This window comes from Scyliorhinus canicula, chromosome 7, assembly GCF_902713615.1.
Source record: "Scyliorhinus canicula chromosome 7, sScyCan1.1, whole genome shotgun sequence".
Classification (NCBI taxonomy): Eukaryota; Metazoa; Chordata; class Chondrichthyes; order Carcharhiniformes; family Scyliorhinidae; genus Scyliorhinus; species Scyliorhinus canicula.
In genome coordinates this window covers 1070615-1091904 of record NC_052152.1, presented here as the reverse complement: position 1 = coordinate 1091904, position 21290 = coordinate 1070615, and the positions used below count along the sequence as shown (strand labels likewise).

Below are 21290 nucleotides of genomic sequence, written 5' to 3'. Positions count from 1 at the left end.
ATCCACCATTGCTAATTTCCTTGTCCAACATCCAGTAAAGAATAAGCAAAACTTTCCTCCAGCTCAATATTGGGAAGGTGAGAACCTTGGGCACTGACCCCATTCCACTCCCCATTCTTATCCTTGTTTTCAAATCCCTCCATGGCCTCTCACTTTTCCCATCTCTGGAACCTCTAAACCCACAACCCTCCAAGATACCTGAGCTGGATTTTACAGGGTGCCATGATTCTCAGGGCGGCACGTGTGTGGATGGGGAGCCTGGCCAGGATCCTTATGGCTTCTCCACAGTAATATAAACCATAAGACCATAAGAAATAGGAGTGGACCATTCAGCCCTTCGAGCCTGCTCTGCCATTTAATAAGATCATCGCTGATCTAACATTGGCACAAATGACATCGGCAAAAAGAGTAGCGAGGTCCTGTAACGGCAATTTAGGGAGTTAGGTAGAAGTTTAAATAGCAGGACCTCGAGGGTAGTAATCTCAGGATTACTCCCCGTGTCACGTGCTAATGAGGCTAGCAAGAGGGATATAGTGCAGCTGAACACGTGGCTAAAGAACTGGTGCAGGAGGGAGGACTTCAGTGTTTCGGATCATTGGAATGTCTTCCAGGATCTGGATGGTGAGGAATTTGACAAGTGTGTCCAGGAAGGTTTTTTGGAACAATATGTGGATAGTCCGATGAGAAAGGGGGCTAATATTGGATCTAGTACCAGGGAACGAGCCCGGCCAGGTCATCAAAGTTGCAGTGGGGCTGGTTTAGCACAGGGCTAAAGAGGTGGCTTTTAAAGCAGACCAAAGCAGGCCAGCAGCACGGTTCAATTCCCGTACCAGCCTCCCCAAACAGGCGCCGGAATGTGGCGACTAGGGGCTTTTCACAGAACTTCATTTGAAGCCTACTTGTGACAATAAGCGATTTTCATTTCATTTCATGTGGTGAACAGTGACCACAATTCCGTAAGCTTTTGGATACTCATGGAAAAGGACGAGTGTTGTCCGAGGGTTAAGGTGCTAAATTGGGGGAAGGCTAATTACACCCAGATTAGGCAGCATTTGGAGGCTGTTGTTTGGGAGAGGCTGTTTGAGGGTAAATCCACATTTGGCATGTGGGAGTCTTTTAAGGAGCAGTTGATGGGAATGCAGGATAGGCCTGTGCCGGTAAAACGGGAGGATAGGAAAGGCTGGATTCGGGAACCGTGGATGACCAGGGAAATTGCGAGTCTAGTCAAAAAGAAAAAAGATGCATACGTGAGGTACAGGCAACTAAGAACAGATGAAGCACTTGAAGAATGCAAGGGAAGTAGAAAAGACTCAAGCAAGGAGTTTGGAGGGTAAAAAGGGGTTCCAAAATGTCCTTGGCAGACAGGATTAAGGAGAATCCCAAGGCATCTTATTCGCATATCAGGAACAAGAGGGTAGCTGGAGAAAGAGTTGGACCACTCAAGGACAAAGGAGGGAAATTATGTTTTGAACCAAAGGAAGTAGGTAAGACCCTAAATAAGTATTTTGCATCGTTATTCATAAAGGAAAGGGACACACTGATTGGTGGTGTCTCAGAGGGATGTGTAAACACTTTAGAACAGGTCGTTATTATGAGGGAGGAAGTGTTAGGTGTATTAAAAAGCATTACGGTAGACAAATTCACAGGGCCAGATAGCATCTATCCCAGATTGCTGAGGGAGACAAGATGAAATCGCTGGGCCTCTAACAGAAATCTTTGTGCCCTCGTTGGCCATAGGTGAGATCCCTGAGAATTGGGGGATAGCCAATGTTCTCCGTTATTTAAGAAGGGCAGCAAGGATAACCTGGATAATTATAGGCCAGCAAGCTTGATGACTGTAATAGTGAAATTGTTGAAAAGATTCTGAGAGATAGGGGGTGGGATTCTCCCGTACACGGTGGGGCGGGGGGTCCCGGCGGGATGGAGTGGCGTGAACCACTCCGGCCCCAAAGGTGCGGAATCACCAGAGTGGTTTGCGCCCCGCCGGCCGGTGTGGAAGGCCTTTGGCGCCACTCCAGCCGGGGCCAAAGGGACTCCGCTGGCCGGCGCAAGTCCGCGCATGCGCGGGAGCGCCAGCGGCTGCTGACGTCATCCCCGTGCATGCGCGGGGGGGTCACCTACGCGTCGGCCATTGCGGAGGCTGACACGGCTGACATGTAGGAAAAGAGTGCCGCCACGGCACAGGCCCGCCCGTGGATCGGTGGGCCCCGATCGCGGGCCAGGCCACCGTGGGGGCACCCCCAGGGGCCAGATCGCCCCCCCGCCCCAGGACCCCGGAGCCCGCCCGCGCTGCCAGGTCCCGCCGGTAGGGGACCTAGTCTGATCCACGCCGGCGGGACCGCCAAAAAACCAGCGGGACTTAGGCCCATCACGGGCCTGAGAATTTGGGCAGCCCCGGGGCCCATTGTGTCGTGCCGGTCCTTGTCATTCTCCGAGGCGGGCGGCGTGACTCACGCCTCGCCAACTTTTGGAGGACTGGAGAATTCGGCGGGGGCGGGATTCACGCCGACCCCCGGCAATTCTCCGACCCGGCGGGGGGGACGGAGAATCCCGCCCAGAATCTCTGCACATTTGGAAGTGAATGGTCTCATTAGCGACAGACAGCATGGTTTTGGACGAGGGAGGTCATGTCTCACTAATTTAATTCAGTTTTTTGAGGAGGTACAAAAATAATTGATGAGGGAAGGGCTGTGGATGTTGTCTACATGGACTTTAGTAAAGCATTTGATAAGGTCCTTCATGGCAGGCTGGTGCAAAAGATTAAATCACATGGGGTCAGGGGTAAAGTAGTTGGATGGGTCCAGAACTGGCTTGGCCATAGAAGACAGAGGGTAGCAGTGGAAGGTATTTTTCCGAATGGAGGTTTGTAAGTAGTGGTGTTCCTTAGGGATCAGTACTGGGACCTCTGCTCTTTGTAATAGATATAAATGACTTGGAAGAAAACATAGCGAGTCTGTTTAGCAAATTTGTGAATGATACTAAGTTTGCAGGAGTTGCGGATAGTGATGAAGATTGTTAGAGAATACAGCAGGATATAGATAGGCAGATGGAATTTACAAATGCACTTTGCTAGATTCAATTCAGGTGGGAGCTATAAAATAAATGGCAGAACCATCGGGAGCACAAAGACACGGAGAGATCTGGGCGTGCAGATCCACAGATCCTTAAAACTGGCAGTGCAGGTGGAAATGGTAAAGAAAGCATATGGCACGCTTGTCTTCATAGGACGGGGTATGGAGTATAAAAGCTCAAAAATTCTGTTCCAGTTAGATAGAACGTTGGTTAGGCCACATTCCGGAAACTGTCCAGTTCTGGTCACCGCACTACCAAAAGGACCTGGAGGCTTTGGAGAGAGTACAGAAAAGGTTTACCAGGATATTGCCTGGTATGGAGGGTTTCAGCTATCAGGAGAGATTGAATAAACTGGGATTGTTCTCCCTGGAGTGACGGAGGCTGAGGGGCGACCTGATAGAAGTTTATAAAATTATGAGGGGGAAAAGATAGGGTGAACAGTTGGATTGGATTGGATTTGTTTATTGTCACCCGTACCAAGGTACAGTGAAAAGTATTTTTCTGCGAGCAACTCAAACAGGTCATTTAGTACATAATAGAAAATAACATAAAAAGAAAATACAATGCAGGGCAACACAAGGTCCACAATGTAAATATATAGACACCGGCATCAGGTGACGCATACTGGAGTGAAGTATTAATCAGCCAGTCCATGAAAAGGTCATTTAGGAGTCTGGTAACAGTGGGAAAGAAGCTGATTTTGAGTCTCTTCGTCCGTGTTCTCAGGCTTTTGTATCTCCTGCCCGATGGAAGAAGTTGGAAGAGTGAGTAAGCCGGGTGGGAGGGGTCTTTGATTATGCTGCCCGCTTTCCCCAGGCAGCGGGAGGCGTAGATGGAGTCAATGAATGGGAGGCAAGTTTGTGTGATGGACTGGGCGGTATTCACGACTCTCTGAAGTTCCTTGCGGTCCTGGGCCGAGCATTTGCCATACCAGGCTGTGACGCAGCCAGATAGGATGCTTTCTATGGTGCATCTGTAAAAGTTAGTAAGAGTCAGTGTGGACATGCCGAATTTCCTTAGTTTCCTGAGGAAGTATAGGCGCTGTTGTGCTTTCTTGGTGGTAGTGTCGACATAGATGGGCCAGGACAGATTTTTGGTGATGTGCAGCCCATTGGAATTGGAAGTTGTCCACCATCTCCACCTCGGCCCCGTTGATGCTGACAGGGGTGTGTACGATACTTTGCTTCCTGAAGTCAATGACCAGCTCTTTAGTTTTGCTGGCATTGAGGGAGAGATTGTTGTCGCTGCACCACTCCACTAGGTTCTCTATCTCCCTCCTGTATTCGGACTCGTCATTGTTCGAAATCCAACTCACTATGGTCGTGTCCTCAGCAAACTTGTAGATGGAGTTGGAACCAAATTTTGCCATGCAGTTATGTGTGTACAGGGAGAATAGTAGGGGGATAAGTATGCAGTCTTGCGGGAGGCTTTTTCCCAGGGCAGAAATGACAATTGCACAGGGGCACAAGTTCAAGGTGAGGGATGATAGGTTCAGTGGAGATGTGCGGGGGATGTTTTTTTACACAGAGGGCGGTGGTGGCCTGGAGTGCATTGCCACGTGAGGTGGTTAGAACATAGAACACTACAGCGCAGTACGGGCCCTTCGGCCCTCGATGTTGCACCGACCTGTGAAACCATCTGAAGCCTATCTGACCTACACTATTCCATTTTATCCATATGTCTATCCAGTGACCACTTAAATGCCCTTAAAGTTGGCGAGTCTACTACTGTTGCAGGCAGGGCGTTCCACACCCCTACTACTCTCTGAGTAAAGAAACTGCCTCTGATATCTGTCCTATATCTATCACCCCTCAATTTAAAGCTATGTCCCCTCGTGTTGGTCATCACCATCCGAGGAAAAAGACTCTCACTGTCCACCCTATCTAACCCTCTGACTATCTTGTATGTCTCTATTAAGTCACCTCTCAGCCTTCTCCTCTCTAACGAAAACAACCTCAATTCCCTGAGCCTTTCCTCGTAAGACCTTCCCTCCATACCAGGCAACATCCTAGTAAATCTCCTCTGAACCCTTTCCAAAGCTTTCACATCCTTCCTATAATGTGGTGACCAGAACTGCACGCAGTACGCCAGGTGCGGCCGCACCAGAGTTATGTACAGCTGCAGCATGACCTTGTGGTTCCGAAACTCAATCCCCCTGCTTATAAAGGCTAGCACACCATATGCCTTCTTAACAGCCCTATTAACCTGGGTGGCAACTTTCAGGGATTTATGTACCTGGATGCCGAGATCTCTCTGTTCATCTACACTACCAAGAATCTTGCCATTAGCCCAGTACTCTGCATTCCTGTTACTCCTTCCAAAGTGAACCACCTCACACTTTTCCGCATTAAACTCCATCTGCCACCTCTCAGCCCAGCTCTGCAGCTTATCTATGTCCCTCTGTATCATATAACATCCTTCAGCACTATCCACAACTCCACCGACCTTCGTGTCATCTGCAAATTTACTAACCCATCCTTCTACACCCTCTTCCAGGTCATTTATAAAAATGACAAACAGCAGTGGCCCCAAAACAGATCCTTGCGGTACACCACTAGTAACTGAACTCCAGGATGAACATTTGCCATCAACCACCACCCTCTGTCTTCTTTCAGCTAGCCAATTACTGATCCAAACCGCTAAATCACCTTCAATTCCATACTTCCTTGAGGTTGAGGCAGATATGTTAGCAACCTTTAAGACTTATCTGATTCGGCACATGAACAGACGGGTATAGAAGGATACAGGCAGTGGGTCTTGATAGGACACATGATCGGCACAGGCTTGGAGGGCCAAAGAGCCTGTTTTGTGCTGTATTGTTCTTTGTTCTAACACTCACTAAGTTCACTTTCCGGGTGTTATAAGCTGCCCAGATACCATTGGCTGGGGACAATTGATTACCCATGTTCCTTGGGGAATATGAGGTTCCCTAATGAGGGGGAGACGGGTGCAGGGTCAGGGCAATCATTAACAGTGCTGCTGTATAAATAGAGCTGACCAGTGAGATACTGGCTAGAGAGGGAGCCAGTAGTGAACTATTGGCAGATATTGTTGTACGTAAATTTACTGCCTGTTTGACTCTACAAACTCGTGCTGGATTCTTCGTGGCCCTCTCAAAAGCGGCCTTCTCTCCAGAACCCTTAATTCTCCGACTGATTAATAACCTTGAAAATGCCTCCACAGCTTTCTGGGGTAAATAATTCCAAAGATTCACCACTCTGAGAGAAGAAATTCTTCCTCAAATCCGTCTACAATGAGCTCCCTCCTATTCTGCAATTGTGTCCTCTGGTCCTACCCTCTCCCATGAGTGCAAATATTTTCTCTAGATTTACCCTGTCTAACCCCCTAACAATCTTATGCCAGGATTCTCCGGCCGCACCCACCTGGCGACCGGAAATTCCCGTCCGAGATCAGCGGACTTTTGCATGGTCCCCTTCCCCTCCCTGGCTGAAAAATCCAACCCAAATGTTTCAATGAAATCACCTCTCATTCTCCTGAACACCAAGGATTCCAGACCCAACCTCTTTAATCTTTCCTCATATGGCCCCTCCATACCATCCTCGTAAACCTCCTCTGTACTGTCTCCAATGATAATATATCCAGAATCCAGTATTCTAAAAGTGGTCTCACTAGTACCTTATACAGTTGCAGCAAAACCTCTTTACTTTCATACTCCAGACCACTGGAAATAAAAAGCAGCTTTTCAGTTCCTTCCCTATTACCCACATTGAATTCCACTTGCTAATTTTCTGCCCACTCACTTAACCTGTCAATATCTCTCTGAAAATTATTTGTAACCTCCTTACAACCTGCCTTCCCTCCCACCTTTGTATCATCCAGAAATCTGGCCACACAATAACTGTTTAATGTTCCCCTTGCTCTGAAGATATCAAGAAAGCTCCTTGGCAAGGCAGTATTTAATGTCCAAAATTTGGCACCAAGCCACATGAGGAGATAGTAGGTCAGAGGACCTGCAGCTTGGTCAAAGAGATAGGTTTTCAGGAGTGTCTTTAGGAGGAAAGAGAGATAGAGAGATTTAGGGAGGAAATTCCAGAACAATCAATCATCAGACAGGACACCACCACTATAAGGGGCTGGTTTAGCACAGTGGGCTGAGTGCTGGCTTGTCATGCAGAACAAGACCAGCAGCACGGGTTCAATTCCTGTACCGGCCTCCCCGAACAGGCGCCGGAATGTGGCGACTAGGGGTTTTTCACAGCAACTTAATTGAAGTCTACTTGTGACAATAAGCAGTTATTATTATTATTATTATTATTAAAGCCCACAGGGCATTAAGGCTCTCCCTCTCTCACAGGACACGACCAGGGAGATAGTCGCAGTGCACAGGCCAATGAACATTATTACCATGTGATAGAGAGCTAGTCTAGTCAAGCCAATAGGAGGTTATCAGTTAGGTTAATAGTGTCAACCCACGGCAGATTATGTGCAGCAATCAACAGGTTCAATAAAACAGTGTTGGAACATCTCCTGTGTCGGAAGCCTGTTTCTCGTTTTACTGCATCCAGTTGCAGTCGATGTTAGACCAGCACAGATAACACATCATGGTACCAGAGAACTATTAACTCTAACAAACCTACCTCGAGTGAATCTGCAACGACCAGCATGCAGCCATCCAGCAGCATGGAAAAGATCCAACTTCCTCCGCAACTCCGGATCTCCGGCAACCTCGGCGCCAACTGGAAAGTCTTCAAACAGAAGTTCCCCCTGTTTATCGAGGCCTCCGACCTCGAGGCAGCATCGGATGCCCGAAAGATCGCGCTGTTCTGTCGACTGCGGGGGACCACGCTATCCACATCTATAACTCTCAGGTTTGCCGATGGCGAAGCAAGACGAAGTTCAAGACGGTTCTGCTGAAATTCGACAACCACTGCGACATTGAGGTGAATGAGAGCTTTGAACGGTATATCTTCCAACAGAGGCTTCAGGGTAAGGATGAACCCTTTCCGCATCCTAGCGCATTCATGTAATTATGACTCGACGGCTGATTCCATGATCCGGGATCAGATTGTTTTCAGGGTCCAGTCCGACTCCCTGCGGGAGCAGCTCCTCAATATCAAACAGTTGACCCTCTCCGTCGCCATCGAAACGTGCGTTGTCCATGAGCATGCCAGAAATCATTACTCACGCATCAGAAAATGCAAAACTAGTCTCACAAGAGGCAGAATGGGTGCAGGCCATCGCAAAAATGCAAGGCCTGAGCATCGAGGAGAGTGGCCGTTCCGCGCGCTGTTCCCGGGTCCCTACGCATGCGCACCACGACCGGGTGGACGACGAGGCCGAAGACCCCGATGCGCATGTGCGAACATCGGCCGACTGCACTGCGCATGCGCGATGGTGCACGGAACGCGCAGATGTCAGCGTCATGACGTGTCCAAATTGTGGCTCCGCCCATTTAAAGCGGCAAAGTCCAGCCAAAGGAAGGCGATGTCTACAGTGTGGAAAGCCTGGGCATTACGCAGCCTTCTGCAGGTCCGCTCCACCGACCAACAGCCAGCGATCCCAGCTGCAGCGCAGATGTGTCCACTGCGTACAACAAGGCATGCAGGATTCAGATCCCGACAGCCCAACGGACCCCGATGCTGACTGCCTGAGTCTCCATACCAGGTGGGCATAATCACCACGTGCGAGCTGGCTTCCACCGTGCCTGCAAACCGCCTTTCAATCCTCACTGTGGATCCTGACGACGAGTGGTGTGCTGTCATCACGGTTAACCACTCTCGCATCCGATTCAAATTGGACACTGGCGCATCTGCAAACCTCATATCACAGTCGGACCTCGACAGCATCCGACACCAACCAAGCATTCTTTCACCAGCCTGCCAGCTCCTTGACTACAATGGCAATGCCGTAGCTGCCAGTGGACCGTGTCAGCTAGGGGTATCTCACAAGGCAATCAATGTGATGTTACGATTCGAGATTGTCCGGCCTGACAAGGCATCCCTGCTCGGTGCTCGCGCATACAAACTCCTAAATCTGGTCCAGCGCGTCCATGCCATGTCCTCGACACTGGCGACTGCCTCGCCCAATGTAAATCTCCAGGCTGAGGTAGACGACGACATTCTCACGCAATACCACAACGTGTTTGATGGAATGGGCACGCTCCCATATCGTTACAAGATATTGCTCAAACCAAATGCCATCCTAGTCATCCATGCACCGTGCCGGGTGCCGGCCCCTCTCAAGGATCGTCTGAAATCGCAGCTACGAGAGCTCCAAGACCAGGGCATCATCTTAAAGGTCACGGAACCAACTGACTGGGTTAGCTCCATGGTCTGCGTCAAGAAGCCCTCTGGTGAACTCCGCATTTTCATTGATCCCAAAGACCTGAATCGCAACATAATGCGCGAGCACTACCCGATCCCAAAGCGTGAAGAGTTAACCTGTGAGATGGCTCATGCCAAATTCTTTACCAAGCTGGACGCCTCCTGTGGGTTCTGGCAGATACAGCTGGATGAGTCCAGTCGGAAGCTGTGCACGTTTAACACTCCGTTCGGCAGGTATTGCTGCAACCGCATGCCTTTTGGTATCATACAAGCTTCCGAAGTATTTCATCGCATAATGGAGCAAATGATGGAGGGTATCGAGGGGGTGTGAGTCTATGTGGACGAGGTGATCATCTGGTCCACGACGCCCGAGGATCACATTGCTCGCCTCAAACAAGTTTTCCAGAGGATTCATGAAAACGGCCTCCAGCTCAACAGGGCCAAATGCTCATAGAGATAGAGAAATACAGCACAGAACAGGCCCTTCGGCCCACGATGTTGCGCCGAGGCTTTTGTCCTAGGTTAATCATAGAATTTTGGACAATTTTTCATGGCCAATCCACCCAACCTGCACATCTTTGGACTGTGGGAGGAAACCGGAGTACCCGGAGGAAACCCACACATTTGGTCAATCCGCTATCAAGTTTCTGGGTGACCACATTTCACAGCAGGGTGTGCAACCTGACGCTGCCAAGGTGCTGGCAATCAATGCCATGAAGACTCCAGAGGACAAAAAGGTGGTCCTCCGTTTCCTCGGGATGGTGAATTTTCGTGGGAAATTCATTCCCAACATGGCATCCCACACCACAGCCCTCCGTCATCTCGTAAAAAAGTCGACAGTGTTCCAGTGGCTTCCCGCAGATCAAGCGGAGTGGCTTGAGCTGAAGGCAAAGCTCACCACAGCCCCAGTACTGGCTATCTTTGACCCAACCAAGGATACCAAGAAATCCACAGACGCAAGCCAGGACGGCATTGGGGCGGTGCTCCTCCAGCGAGGTGACTCCTCGTCCTGGGCTCCAGTGGCATACGCCTCCAGGGCCATGATGCCGACCGAGCAACGGTATGCCCAGATCGAAAAGGAGTGTCTGGGTCTCCTGACAGGAATAGTCAAGTTTCATGACTACGTATACGGCCTACCAAAGTTCACGGTGGAAACAGACCACAGGCCTTTAGTCCACATAATCCAAAAGGATTTAAATGACATGACACCTCGGCTGCAACAAATTCTTCTTTGTATCCGCCGATATGACTTTGAACTCGTCTACATACCGGGTAAGGAGCTGATCATCGCGGATGCCCTATCCCGATCCGTCACCACGCCGTGTGAACAGGGCGACTTCATTCGCCACATAGAGGCACAAATGCAGCTGTGTGCCAGCAACCTCCCAGCCACTGTGGAACAAGTTATACAAATACGCGAAGAAACTGCCAAAGATCCTCTACTGCAGCGCGTGATGAAGCACCTCGCCCATGGCTGGCAAAAGGGGCAGTGCCCCCAGTTCTTCAACGTTAAGGACGAGCTGACGGTTGTTGAGAGGATCCATCTTAAACTAGATAGAATCGTCATTCCCCAAAGCATGCAAAACGTGGTGCTCAGACAGATCCACGAGGTCACCTGGGGGTCAGAAATGTCGACGCAGAGCTCGGCAGGCAGTTTACTGGCCTGGCATCAGCCAGGACATTGCCAACACAGTGCTCAACTGCACAACACGCCTGAAATTCCAACCAGCTCAGCCCAAGGAAACGCTGCAACAGCACGAGATCGTGACCTCTCCGTGGTCCAAGGTGGGGATAGACCTCTTTCACACCAATGGGCGTGATTATGTGCTCCTGGTCGACTACTTCTCCAGCTACCCGGAAGTGGCGAAACTGTCGGACCTCGCGTCCAAGTCCGTCATCAAAGCCACAAAGAGACGTTTGCCAGGCACGGGATACCACTCACGGTAATGAATGACAACGGTCCATGTTTCTACAGCCAAGAGTGGTCCGACTTTGCACCATCCTACCACTTTAGTCACGTCACATCCAGTCTCCATTACCCGCAATCAAACGGAAAGGCCGAGAAGGGGGTCCATATTGTCAAGCGGCTGCTGTGCAAGGCTGCAGACTCAGCCTCCGATTTAAACCTGGCGCTATTGGCCTACAGGGCAGCCCCTCTGTCGACTGGTTTGTCTCCGGCGCAGTTGCCCATGAACAGCAACCTGAGGACGGCTGGTCCAGCCATCCATGTTCCAGACCTTGACCACCTCACAGTGCTGCAGAAGGTGCAGCGATCCAGGGACCAGCAAAAGATCACGTATGATGCTCATGCCACTGAGCTGCCTGCGCTGGCTCCAGACAATGTTGTTCAGCTGCCTGAGGGAAGTTGGTTAGCCCCAGTTGTTGTCGTCAGACAGGCTGCTCCCAGGTCTTTCGTTGTCCAAATGGCTGATGGCTCCATTTTACGGCGCAACAGAAGGGCGCTGCATAAAGTTCCCTGCCCATCACCCGACCACATTTCTCCGCATGTCATTATGCCTCCTCCGGACGTCTTGCACCACGAGGCCACCGATCTGGCAGCCATCCCACCTGTCCAGGTGCCTCCCCCCCCCAACCTCTGCGGCGATCGACGAGAATTCATCGCCCGCCACAAAGACTGAATCTATAGACTTAAATCTTGCAAATTTTGTTCAGTTTGCTCTGTATCTGCACGATAGACACCTTCCCATGTACATATGTTCATTCATTCCCCACTTGTACATAGTTATGCATGCATATACAGCCACGTTCCAAAATGTATTTTAAAAGGGGGAGATGTCATAATATCCACTCATGTATATCATGAGATGCAGACAGGCAGTGATTGACACACAGGATAACCAATGAACACACACGGCACAGAACAACCAATCACCAGACGGGACACCACCACTATAAAGCCCACAGGGCATTAAGGCTCTCTCTCTCTCACAGGACACGACCAGGGAGATAGTCGCAGTGCACAGGCCAATGAACATTATTACCATGTGATAGAGAGCTAGCCTAGTCAAGCCAATAGGAGGTTATCGGTTAGGTTAATAGAGTGTCAACCCACAGCAGATTATGTACAGCAATCAACAGGTTCAATAAAACAGTGTTGGACCATCTCCTGTGTCGGAAGCCTGTTTTTCGTTTTACTGCATCCAGTTGCAGTCGATGTTAGACCAACACAGATAACACATCGGGCAGTTGGCGAGAGAGTATTTTCGGGACCTGTTTATAAGGGGGGGGTACGTTTGCAGAATTGGAGGAGCTTGAGGAGGTGTACTTCCTCCCGAAGAGGAATGGGTTCAGGACCTGCAGGTGAGGGACTTCTTGAGTTGGGTTCGATTCGCAGCTGCCACCTCCAGCGCCATGGGACAAGCTGCTGTCCGAGGACAAGATAGGCAAGAGCAAAGTGTCAGATATATACGGGGAGCTGATGAAGACCGGGGGGGGGGGGGGGGGGGTGCTCCGGTGAGGAGGTCCGGCATAAGTTGGAGGAGAAGTTGAGAGAGGGGCAGTGCAAGCTGGGGTGTGGAGTGAGGCTCTGCAGAGGATAATCTCGTCCTCCTTGTGTGCAAGACTGAGTTTGATACAGTTTACGATGGTGTATAGGGCTCATATGACAGTGTCTAGGATGAGCCAGATGGGTATTGGGTGGTGTGCAAGGAGATCGGAAAACCATTTGTTTTCAGCATGTGTGCGGCTGGGTGAGGTTCTGGAAGGAGTTTGAGGCTGGGTGAGGTTCTGGAAGGAGTTTGAGGCTGGGTGAGGTTCTGGAAGGAGTTTGAGGCTGGGTGAGGTTCTGGAAGGAGTTTGAGGCTGGGTGAGGTTCTGGAAGGAGTTTGAGGCTGGGTGAGGTTCTGGAAGGAGTTTGCGGCTGGGTAAGGTTCTGGAAGGAGTTTGAGGCTGGGTGAGGTTCTGGAAGGAGTTTGAGGCTGGGTGAGGTTCTGGAAGGAGTTTGCGGCTGCGTGAGGTTCTGGAAGGAGTTTGCAAAGATAATGTGGAAGATGTTGGGAGTGAAGGTGGCGGCAGGCCTGTAGATGACGATATTTGGGGTGTCGGAGGATCAGAAAGTGCGGGTGTGGAGAGGGGGTAACGTGGGAGCCTTTCCCTCCCGGATATCCCAGAGGTGGCTCTTGCTGTGCTGAAGGGACTCGGAGCTGCCGAAAGCGGAGGCATTGGGTGAGCGACTTGGCAGAGTTCCTCCATCTGGAAAAAAATCTAATTCACCATCAGAGTGGCTGAGCAGGGGTAGAGGCTGCTCATTAACTTCCCAAAAAGACATCAGCTGGGGGAGAGCTGGGGTGGGGAGGTAGCCTTTGTGTTTTATTGGGTTTTAGGGGGATGCTGGATGTAAAATGAGGGAGTGGAGGGGGCAGTGTGGGGAATAGTGCTAATTGTGTATGGTTTGCTGTTGCTGTTGTTTGCTCATTCCTCACCTGATGAAGGAGCTGTGCTCCAAAAGCTAGTGATTCGAATCAAATCTGTTATCTATTTGGATGGGGGGGAGGGTATCGGCTGCCTGTGGGGTCAGCCATCCACACACTTGGGCCTGGTCTTGTTCGTCCTGGCCTGCCTTTTGTCACGGACCATTCAAGATGGCAGCCGACTACTTCCACGTTTGGCCATCTTCACGTGCGACCTGTTGCTACCAGCACTCTACCCTCCCCCTACCTCCTCTCTCCTTCTTTCCCAATACCCCACTACCATTGTGCTCTCCCCTCTTAGTGTCCCCTACCCCCCCCCCCCACCTGGCTTCGTCCCCTTCTCTACTCCTTCCGATTTCACCCCCCCTGCTTGCCCTTTGTTGCCCCTCTCCATTCCCCTCTGCCAGGCTCTCCCTCCCGGGACACACGCTGCCGCCTCCTCCTTCGCTATGCTCCCCACACACCACACGCTCGGATTCCCCAATTTAACCCGTCTACCTCTCTTCCCCTTACCACCCCTATACCTCCTCAGATTCTTGCAGCCCACAGTTTTAAGTCTACTTGCGACATTATTAATGATTATTATTAGTTTTGGTTCACTGGATTGATTCCACAGATGAGGAGTTTGTCTTTAGAAGGGAAATTGAGCAGTGTCGGCCTATACTGTTCAGGTGTATGAGGGAAGATCAAATTATATAACATATAAGGTCTATAAGATGATAAAAGCTATGGATAAATTAATAATAATCTTTATTAGTGTCACAAGGTGGCTTACATTAACACTGCAATGAAGTTACTGTGAAAATCCCCTAGTCGCCACATTCCGGTGCCTGTTCGGGTACACAGAGGGAAAATTCAGAATTGTGGGAGAAAACCGGAGCACCCGGAGGAAACCCACGCAGACACGGAGAGAACGTGCAGACTCCGCACAGACAGTGACCCACGTCGGGAATCGAACCTGGGAGTCTGGAGCTGTGTAGCACCAATGCTAACCACTGTGCTACCGTGCTGCCCAGTAGACGTGGAGCAGATGCTTCCTCTTGTGGGGCATCCTAGAACGAGAGGTCATGGTCTCAGGATAAGAGATGAGGAGAAACTACTTCTCGCAAAGGGTTGTGATTCTGTGGAATTTGCGACCCCAGGGTATGGTGGATGCTGGGACAGTGTTTTAATTAGTAATGGGTTGAAGGGTCATGGAGAACATGCAGGCCGGTGGAGTTGAGGCCAGGATGAGATCAGCCTTGATCGTATTGAACAACATAAGAACTAGGAGCAGGAGTAGGCCATCTGGCCCCTCGAGCCTGCTCCACCATTCAATGAGATCATGGCTGATCTTTTGTGGACTCAGCTCCACTTTCCGGCCCGAACACCATAACCCTTAATCCCTTTATTCTTCAAAAAACTATCTGTCTCTATCTTAAAAACATTTAATGAAGGAGCCTCTACTGCTTCACTGGCCAAGGAATTCCATAGATTCACAACCCTTTGGGTGAAGAAGTTCCTCCTAAACTCAGTCCTAAATCTACTTCCCCTTATTTTGAGGCTATGCCCCCTAGTTCTGCTGTCACCCGCCAGTGGAAACAACCTGCCCGCATCTATCCTATCTATTCCCTTCATAATTTTAAATGTTTCTATAAGATCCCCCTCATCCTTCTAAATTCCAACGAGTACAGTCCCAGTCTACTCAACCTCTCCTCGTAATCCAACCCCTTCTGGGATTAACCTAGTGAATCTCCTCTGCACACCCTCCAGTGCCAGTACGTCCTTTCTCAAGTAAGGAGACCAAAACTGAACACAATACTCCAGGTGTGGCCTCACTAACACCTTATACAATTGCAGCATAACCTCGCTAGTCTTAACCTCCATCCCTCTAGCAATGAAGGACAGAATTCAATTCGCCTTCTTAATCACCTGTTGCACCTGTAAACCAACTTTCTGTGACTCATGCACTAGCACACCCAGGTCTCTCTGCACAGCAGAATGCTTTAATATTTTATCATTTAAATAATAATCCTGTTTGCTGTTATTCCTACCAAAATGGATAACCTCACATTTGTCAATATTGTATTCCATTTGCCAGACCCTAGCTCATTCACTTAACCTATCCAAATCCCTCTGCAGACTTCCAGTATCCTCTGCACTTTTTGCTTTACCACTCATCTTAGTGTCATCTGCAAACTTGGACACATTGCCCTTGGTCCCCAACTCCAAATCATCTGTGTAAATTGTGAACAATTGTGGGCCCAACACAGATCCCTGAGGGACACCACTAGCTACTGATTGCCAACCAGAGAAACACCCATTAATCCCCACTCTTTGCTTTCTATTAATTAACCAATCCTCTATCCATGCTACTACTTTACCCTTAATGCCATGCTTCTTTATCTTATGCAGCAACCTTTTGTGTGGCACCTTGTCAAAGGCTTTCTGGAAATCCAGATATACCACATCCATTGGCTCCCCGTTATCTACTGCACTGGTAATGTCCTCAAAAAATTCCACTAAATTAGTTAGGCACGACCTGCCTTTCATGAACCCATGCTGCGTCTGCCCAATGGGACAATTTCTATCCAGATGCCTCGCTATTTCTTCCTTGATGATAGATTCCAGCATCTTCCCTACTACCGAAGTTTAGCTCACTGGCCTATAATTACCCGCTCTCTGCCTACCTCCTTTTTTAACAGTGGTGTCACGTTTGCTCATTTCCAATTGAAAGGTGGAGCAGACTCGAGGAGCTAAATTGCCCAATCCTGTTCCTAATTCTTGTAATGTCCCTGACAGACGACCTGATCTATATTATAGGAATGAAGAACAAAGAAAAGTACAGCACAGGAACAGGCCCTTCGGCCCTCCAAGCCTGTGCCGACCATGCTGCCCGTCTAAACTAAAATCTTCTACACTTCCGGGGTCCGTATCCCTTTATTCCCATCCTATTCATATATTTGTCAAGATGCCCCTTAAATGTCACTATCGTCCCTGCTTCCACCACCTCCTCCGTCACTGAGTTCCAGGCACCCACTACCCTCTGTGTAAAAAAAAAGCTAAAGCTATAAATGGATTATTAATATAAATATATACAAAATAACAAATGAATAACAATATGAACATGCACAAGCAACCTCTCTCTCCAGCTCGTCAGTCCGAGTTCAGCTGACTCTAACATTCACTTATATGCTAATGAACCTCCTAGTGGTCAGTTGGTGAATTACAACACAACCATGATATCACTACAGTTCTTATTTTTTTAGAAAGAACTATTCTGTCCGTTTCCACCTTCCAGCTCTTGGTCTCTAGCCCAGTAGGTAACAACACCTCAAGCACAAGTTTGGTGTTCTTGATTATTAATAATAATCTTTGGACAGCATAGTGGCACAAGTTTGGTGTTCTTGATTATTAATAATAATCTTTGGAAAGCATAGCGGCACAGTGGTTGGCATTGCTGCTACGGCGCTGAGGACCCGGGTTTGAATCCCGGCCCTGGGTCACTGTCTGTGTGGAGTTTGTGCATTCTTCCCATGACTGTGTGGGTTTGACCCCCACAACCCAAAGATCATAGTTCTATCATAAAATTTACAGTGCAGAAGGAGGCCATTCAGCCCATCGAGTCTGCACTGGCTCTTGGAAAGAGCACCCTACCCAAGCTCACAACCCCACCCAACACTAAGGGCAATTTTGGACACTAAGGGCAATTTAGCATGGGACCCTGGAGCTGTGAAGCAATTGTGCTAACCACTCTGCTACCGTACTGTTTACTGACTCCTGTTTATAACATTGAACACCTGGAGTTGTGTGTTTTTTCTGCACTGCTAATCATTTTGTAAATTGAGGTTATCGACAACAAAAAGTGTTTCGCAACTTAATCTGTTCCCTTTGTTCAATAGGTAGTGGGGCAGTTTATCAGCCTGTTACCGTGGTTACACCTCAAGGCCAGGTGGTCACACAAACACATGGCACTATACGTATCCAGAATGCACAGGTAGGTTGATAACTTCATGTAAATGCAGCATAACCAATAATAACCTTTATTGTTATTCTAGAGGGAACTAATAATCATTTTTATTGTCACCTGTAGGCTTCCATTAACACTGCAATGAGGTTACTGTGAAAATCCCCTGGTCTGCACAGGCCCATTATCTGTAGTTCCAGTCTTGTAGTCTCAGTTAGTTGGTTATCAATCTGGTTCTCTTCTGGCTCTGGGCTTCCTTCTGTTGGTAGTGCGGACAGTCTCCGCCATCGCCCAGTGGAAGCCACCATTGCTGCTGCTCCAAGAGAGAGAATGAATCGTTGCAGTAACTTTTTTGCTGTTTGAATTTCGTGACCCTTTTCGTGGGCGGTCTGTGGGTCCTTTGCCAATCAATTGATCAGGGCTCGATCAGCCTGATTGATCCAAGTCCAATCAGTTTTGGAGTGGGCACTCAGTGGCCATGCCTGAAGGTGTTGGATGAGTGTTGGCTTTCCAAAAAAGGAATTTAGGTGCCGCTGTGTCTGAAAAACGAGTCTGAATGACAGATAGTTCCATTGTTCCTGGGAAGGCCAAGAGATAGTTCCATTGTTCCTGGGAAGACCTGGAGATAGTTCCATTGTTCCTGGGAAGGCCAGGAGATAGTTCCATTGTTCCTGGGAAGGCCTGGAGATAGTTCCATTGTTCCTGGGAAGGCCTGGAGATAGTTCCATTGTTCCTGGGAAGGCCTGGAGATAGTTCCATTGTTCCTGGGAAGGCCTGGAGATAGTTCCATTGTTCCTGGGAAGGCCTGGAGATAGTTCCATTGTTCCTGGGAAGGCCTGGAGATAGTTCCATTGTTCCTGGGAAGGCCTGGAGATAGTTCCATTGTTCCTGGGAAGGCCAGGAGATAGTTCCATTGTTCCTGGGAAGGCCTGGAGATAGTTCCATTGTTCCTGGGAAGGCCTGGAGATAGTTCCATTGTTCCTGGGAAGGCCTGGAGATAGTTCCATTGTTCCTGGGAAGGCCTGGAGATAGTTCCATTGTTCCTGGGAAGGCCTGGAGATAGTTCCATTGTTCCTGGGAAGGCCAGGAGATAGTTCCATTGTTCCTGGGAAGGCCTGGAGATAGTTCCATTGTTCCTGGGAAGGCCTGGAGATAGTTCCATTGTTCCTGGGAAGGCCTGGAGATAGTTCCATTGTTCCTGGGAAGGCCTGGAGATAGTCCCATTGTTCCTGGGAAGGCCAGGAGATAGTTCCATTGTTCCTGGGAAGGCCAGGAGATAGTTCCATTGTTCCTGGGAAGGCCTGGAGATAGTCCCATTGTTCCTGGGAAGGCCTGGAGATAGTTCCATTGTTCCTGGGAAGGCCAGGAGATAGTTCCATTGTTCCTGGGAAGGCCAGGAGATAGTTCCATTGTTCCTGGGAAGCCCTGGAGATAGTTCCATTGTTCCTGGGAAGGCCAGGAGATAGTTCCATTGTTCCTGTGAAGCCCTGGAGATAGTTCCATTGTTCCTGGGAAGGCCAGGAGATAGTTCCATTGTTCCTGGGAAGCCCTGGAGATAGTTCCATTGTTCCTGGGAAGGCCTGGAGATAGTCCCATTGTTCCTGGGAAGGCCTGGAGATAGTCCCATTGTTCCTGGGAAGGCCAGGAGATAGTTCCATTGTTCCTGGGAAGGCCTGGAGATAGTTCCATTGTTCCTGGGAAGGCCAGGAGATAGTCCCATTGTTCCTGGGAAGGCCTGGAGATTTACTTTTGCTTATGTCGTTTGCAACAACCTGTGAAATTTTTTGAAGTCAGCAAAACCTTTTGCTGCAACTCTGTTTGATCTGTTCTACAGCCTGCTTGCCCATACCCTTGACCATTTTCCAAGCATCCCTTGCTGGACACCATTTTAGGTGGCCCCACACAGACCACACTGTACAGACTGGTTATACTGACACAGAACACACTGTACAGACTGGTTATACTGACACAGACCACACTGTACAGACTGGTTATACTGACACAGAACACACTGTACAGACTGGTTATACTGACACACAGAACACACTGTACAGACTGGTTATACTGACACACAGAACACACTGTACAGACTGGTTATACTGACACAGAACACACTGTACAGACTGGTTATACTGACACACAGAACACACTGTACAGACTGGTTATACTGACACACAGAACACACTGTACAGACTGGTTATACTGACACACAGAACACACTGTACAGACTGGTTAACTGACACACAGAACACACTGTACAGACTGGTTATACTGACAACGTACAACTGGTTATACTGACACACTGTACAGACTGGTTATACTGACACAGAACACACTGTACGACTGGTTATACTGACACAGAACACACTGTACAGACTGGTTATACTGACCACAGAACACACTGTACAGACTGGTTATACTGACACAGAACACACTGTACAGACTGGTTATACTGACACAGAACACACTGTACAGACTGGTTATACTGACCACAGAACACACTGTACAGACTGGTTATACTGACACAGAACACACTGTACAGACTGGTTATACTGACACACAGAACACACTGTACAGACTGGTTATACTGACACAGAACACACTGTACAGACTGGTTATACTGACCACAGAACACACTGTACAGACTGGTTATACTGACACAGAACACACTGTACAGACTGGTTATACTGACACACAGAACACACTGTACAGACTGGTTATACTGACACAGAACACACTGTACAGACTGGTTATACTGACACAGAACACACTGTACAGACTGGTTATACTGACACAGAACACACTGTACAGACTGGTTATACTGACACAGAACACACTGTACAGACTGGTTATACTGAACACAGAACACACTGTACAGACTGGTTATACTGACACAGAACACACTGTACAGACTGGTTATACTGACAACAGAACACACTGTACAGACTGGTTATACTGACACACAGAACACACTGTACAGACTGGTTATACTGACACAGAACACACTGTACAGACTGGTTATACTGACACAGAACACACTGTACAGACTGGTTATACTGACACAGAACACACTGTACAGACTGGTTATACTGACACACAGAACACACTGTACAGACTGGTTATACTGACACAGAACACACTGTACAGACTGGTTATACTGACACAGAACACACTGTACAGACTGGTTATACTGACACAGAACACACTGTACAGACTGGTTATACTGACACAGAACACACTGTACAGACTGGTTATACTGACACAGAACACACTGTACAGACTGGTTATACTGACACAGAACACACTGTACAGACTGGTTATACTGACACAGAACACACTGTACAGACTGGTTATACTGACACACAGAACACACTGTACAGACTGGTTATACTGACACAGAACACACTGTACAGACTGGTTATACTGACACACAGAACACACTGTACAGACTGGTTATACTGACACAGAACACACTGTACAGACTGGTTATACTGACACACAGAACACACTGTACAGACTGGTTATACTGACACAGAACACACTGTACAGACTGGTTTA

At 48.8% G+C, this 21290-nt stretch overlaps 1 protein-coding gene across 1 annotated transcript in view; it reads left to right on the top strand.

Annotated features, from left to right (window-relative positions):
- The window catches only part of LOC119968623 (homeobox protein PKNOX1-like), a 36805-nt gene extending 18726 nt beyond the window's left edge, over window positions 1-18079 (top strand). The window contains exons 4-5 of the mRNA XM_038801244.1: window positions 17668-17762; window positions 18002-18079. Coding sequence (XP_038657172.1) covers window positions 17668-17762; window positions 18002-18079 — 173 coding nt within the window. The remainder of the gene's footprint in view (window positions 1-17667; window positions 17763-18001) is intronic.
- Window positions 18080-21290: the final 3211 nt, after the last annotated feature.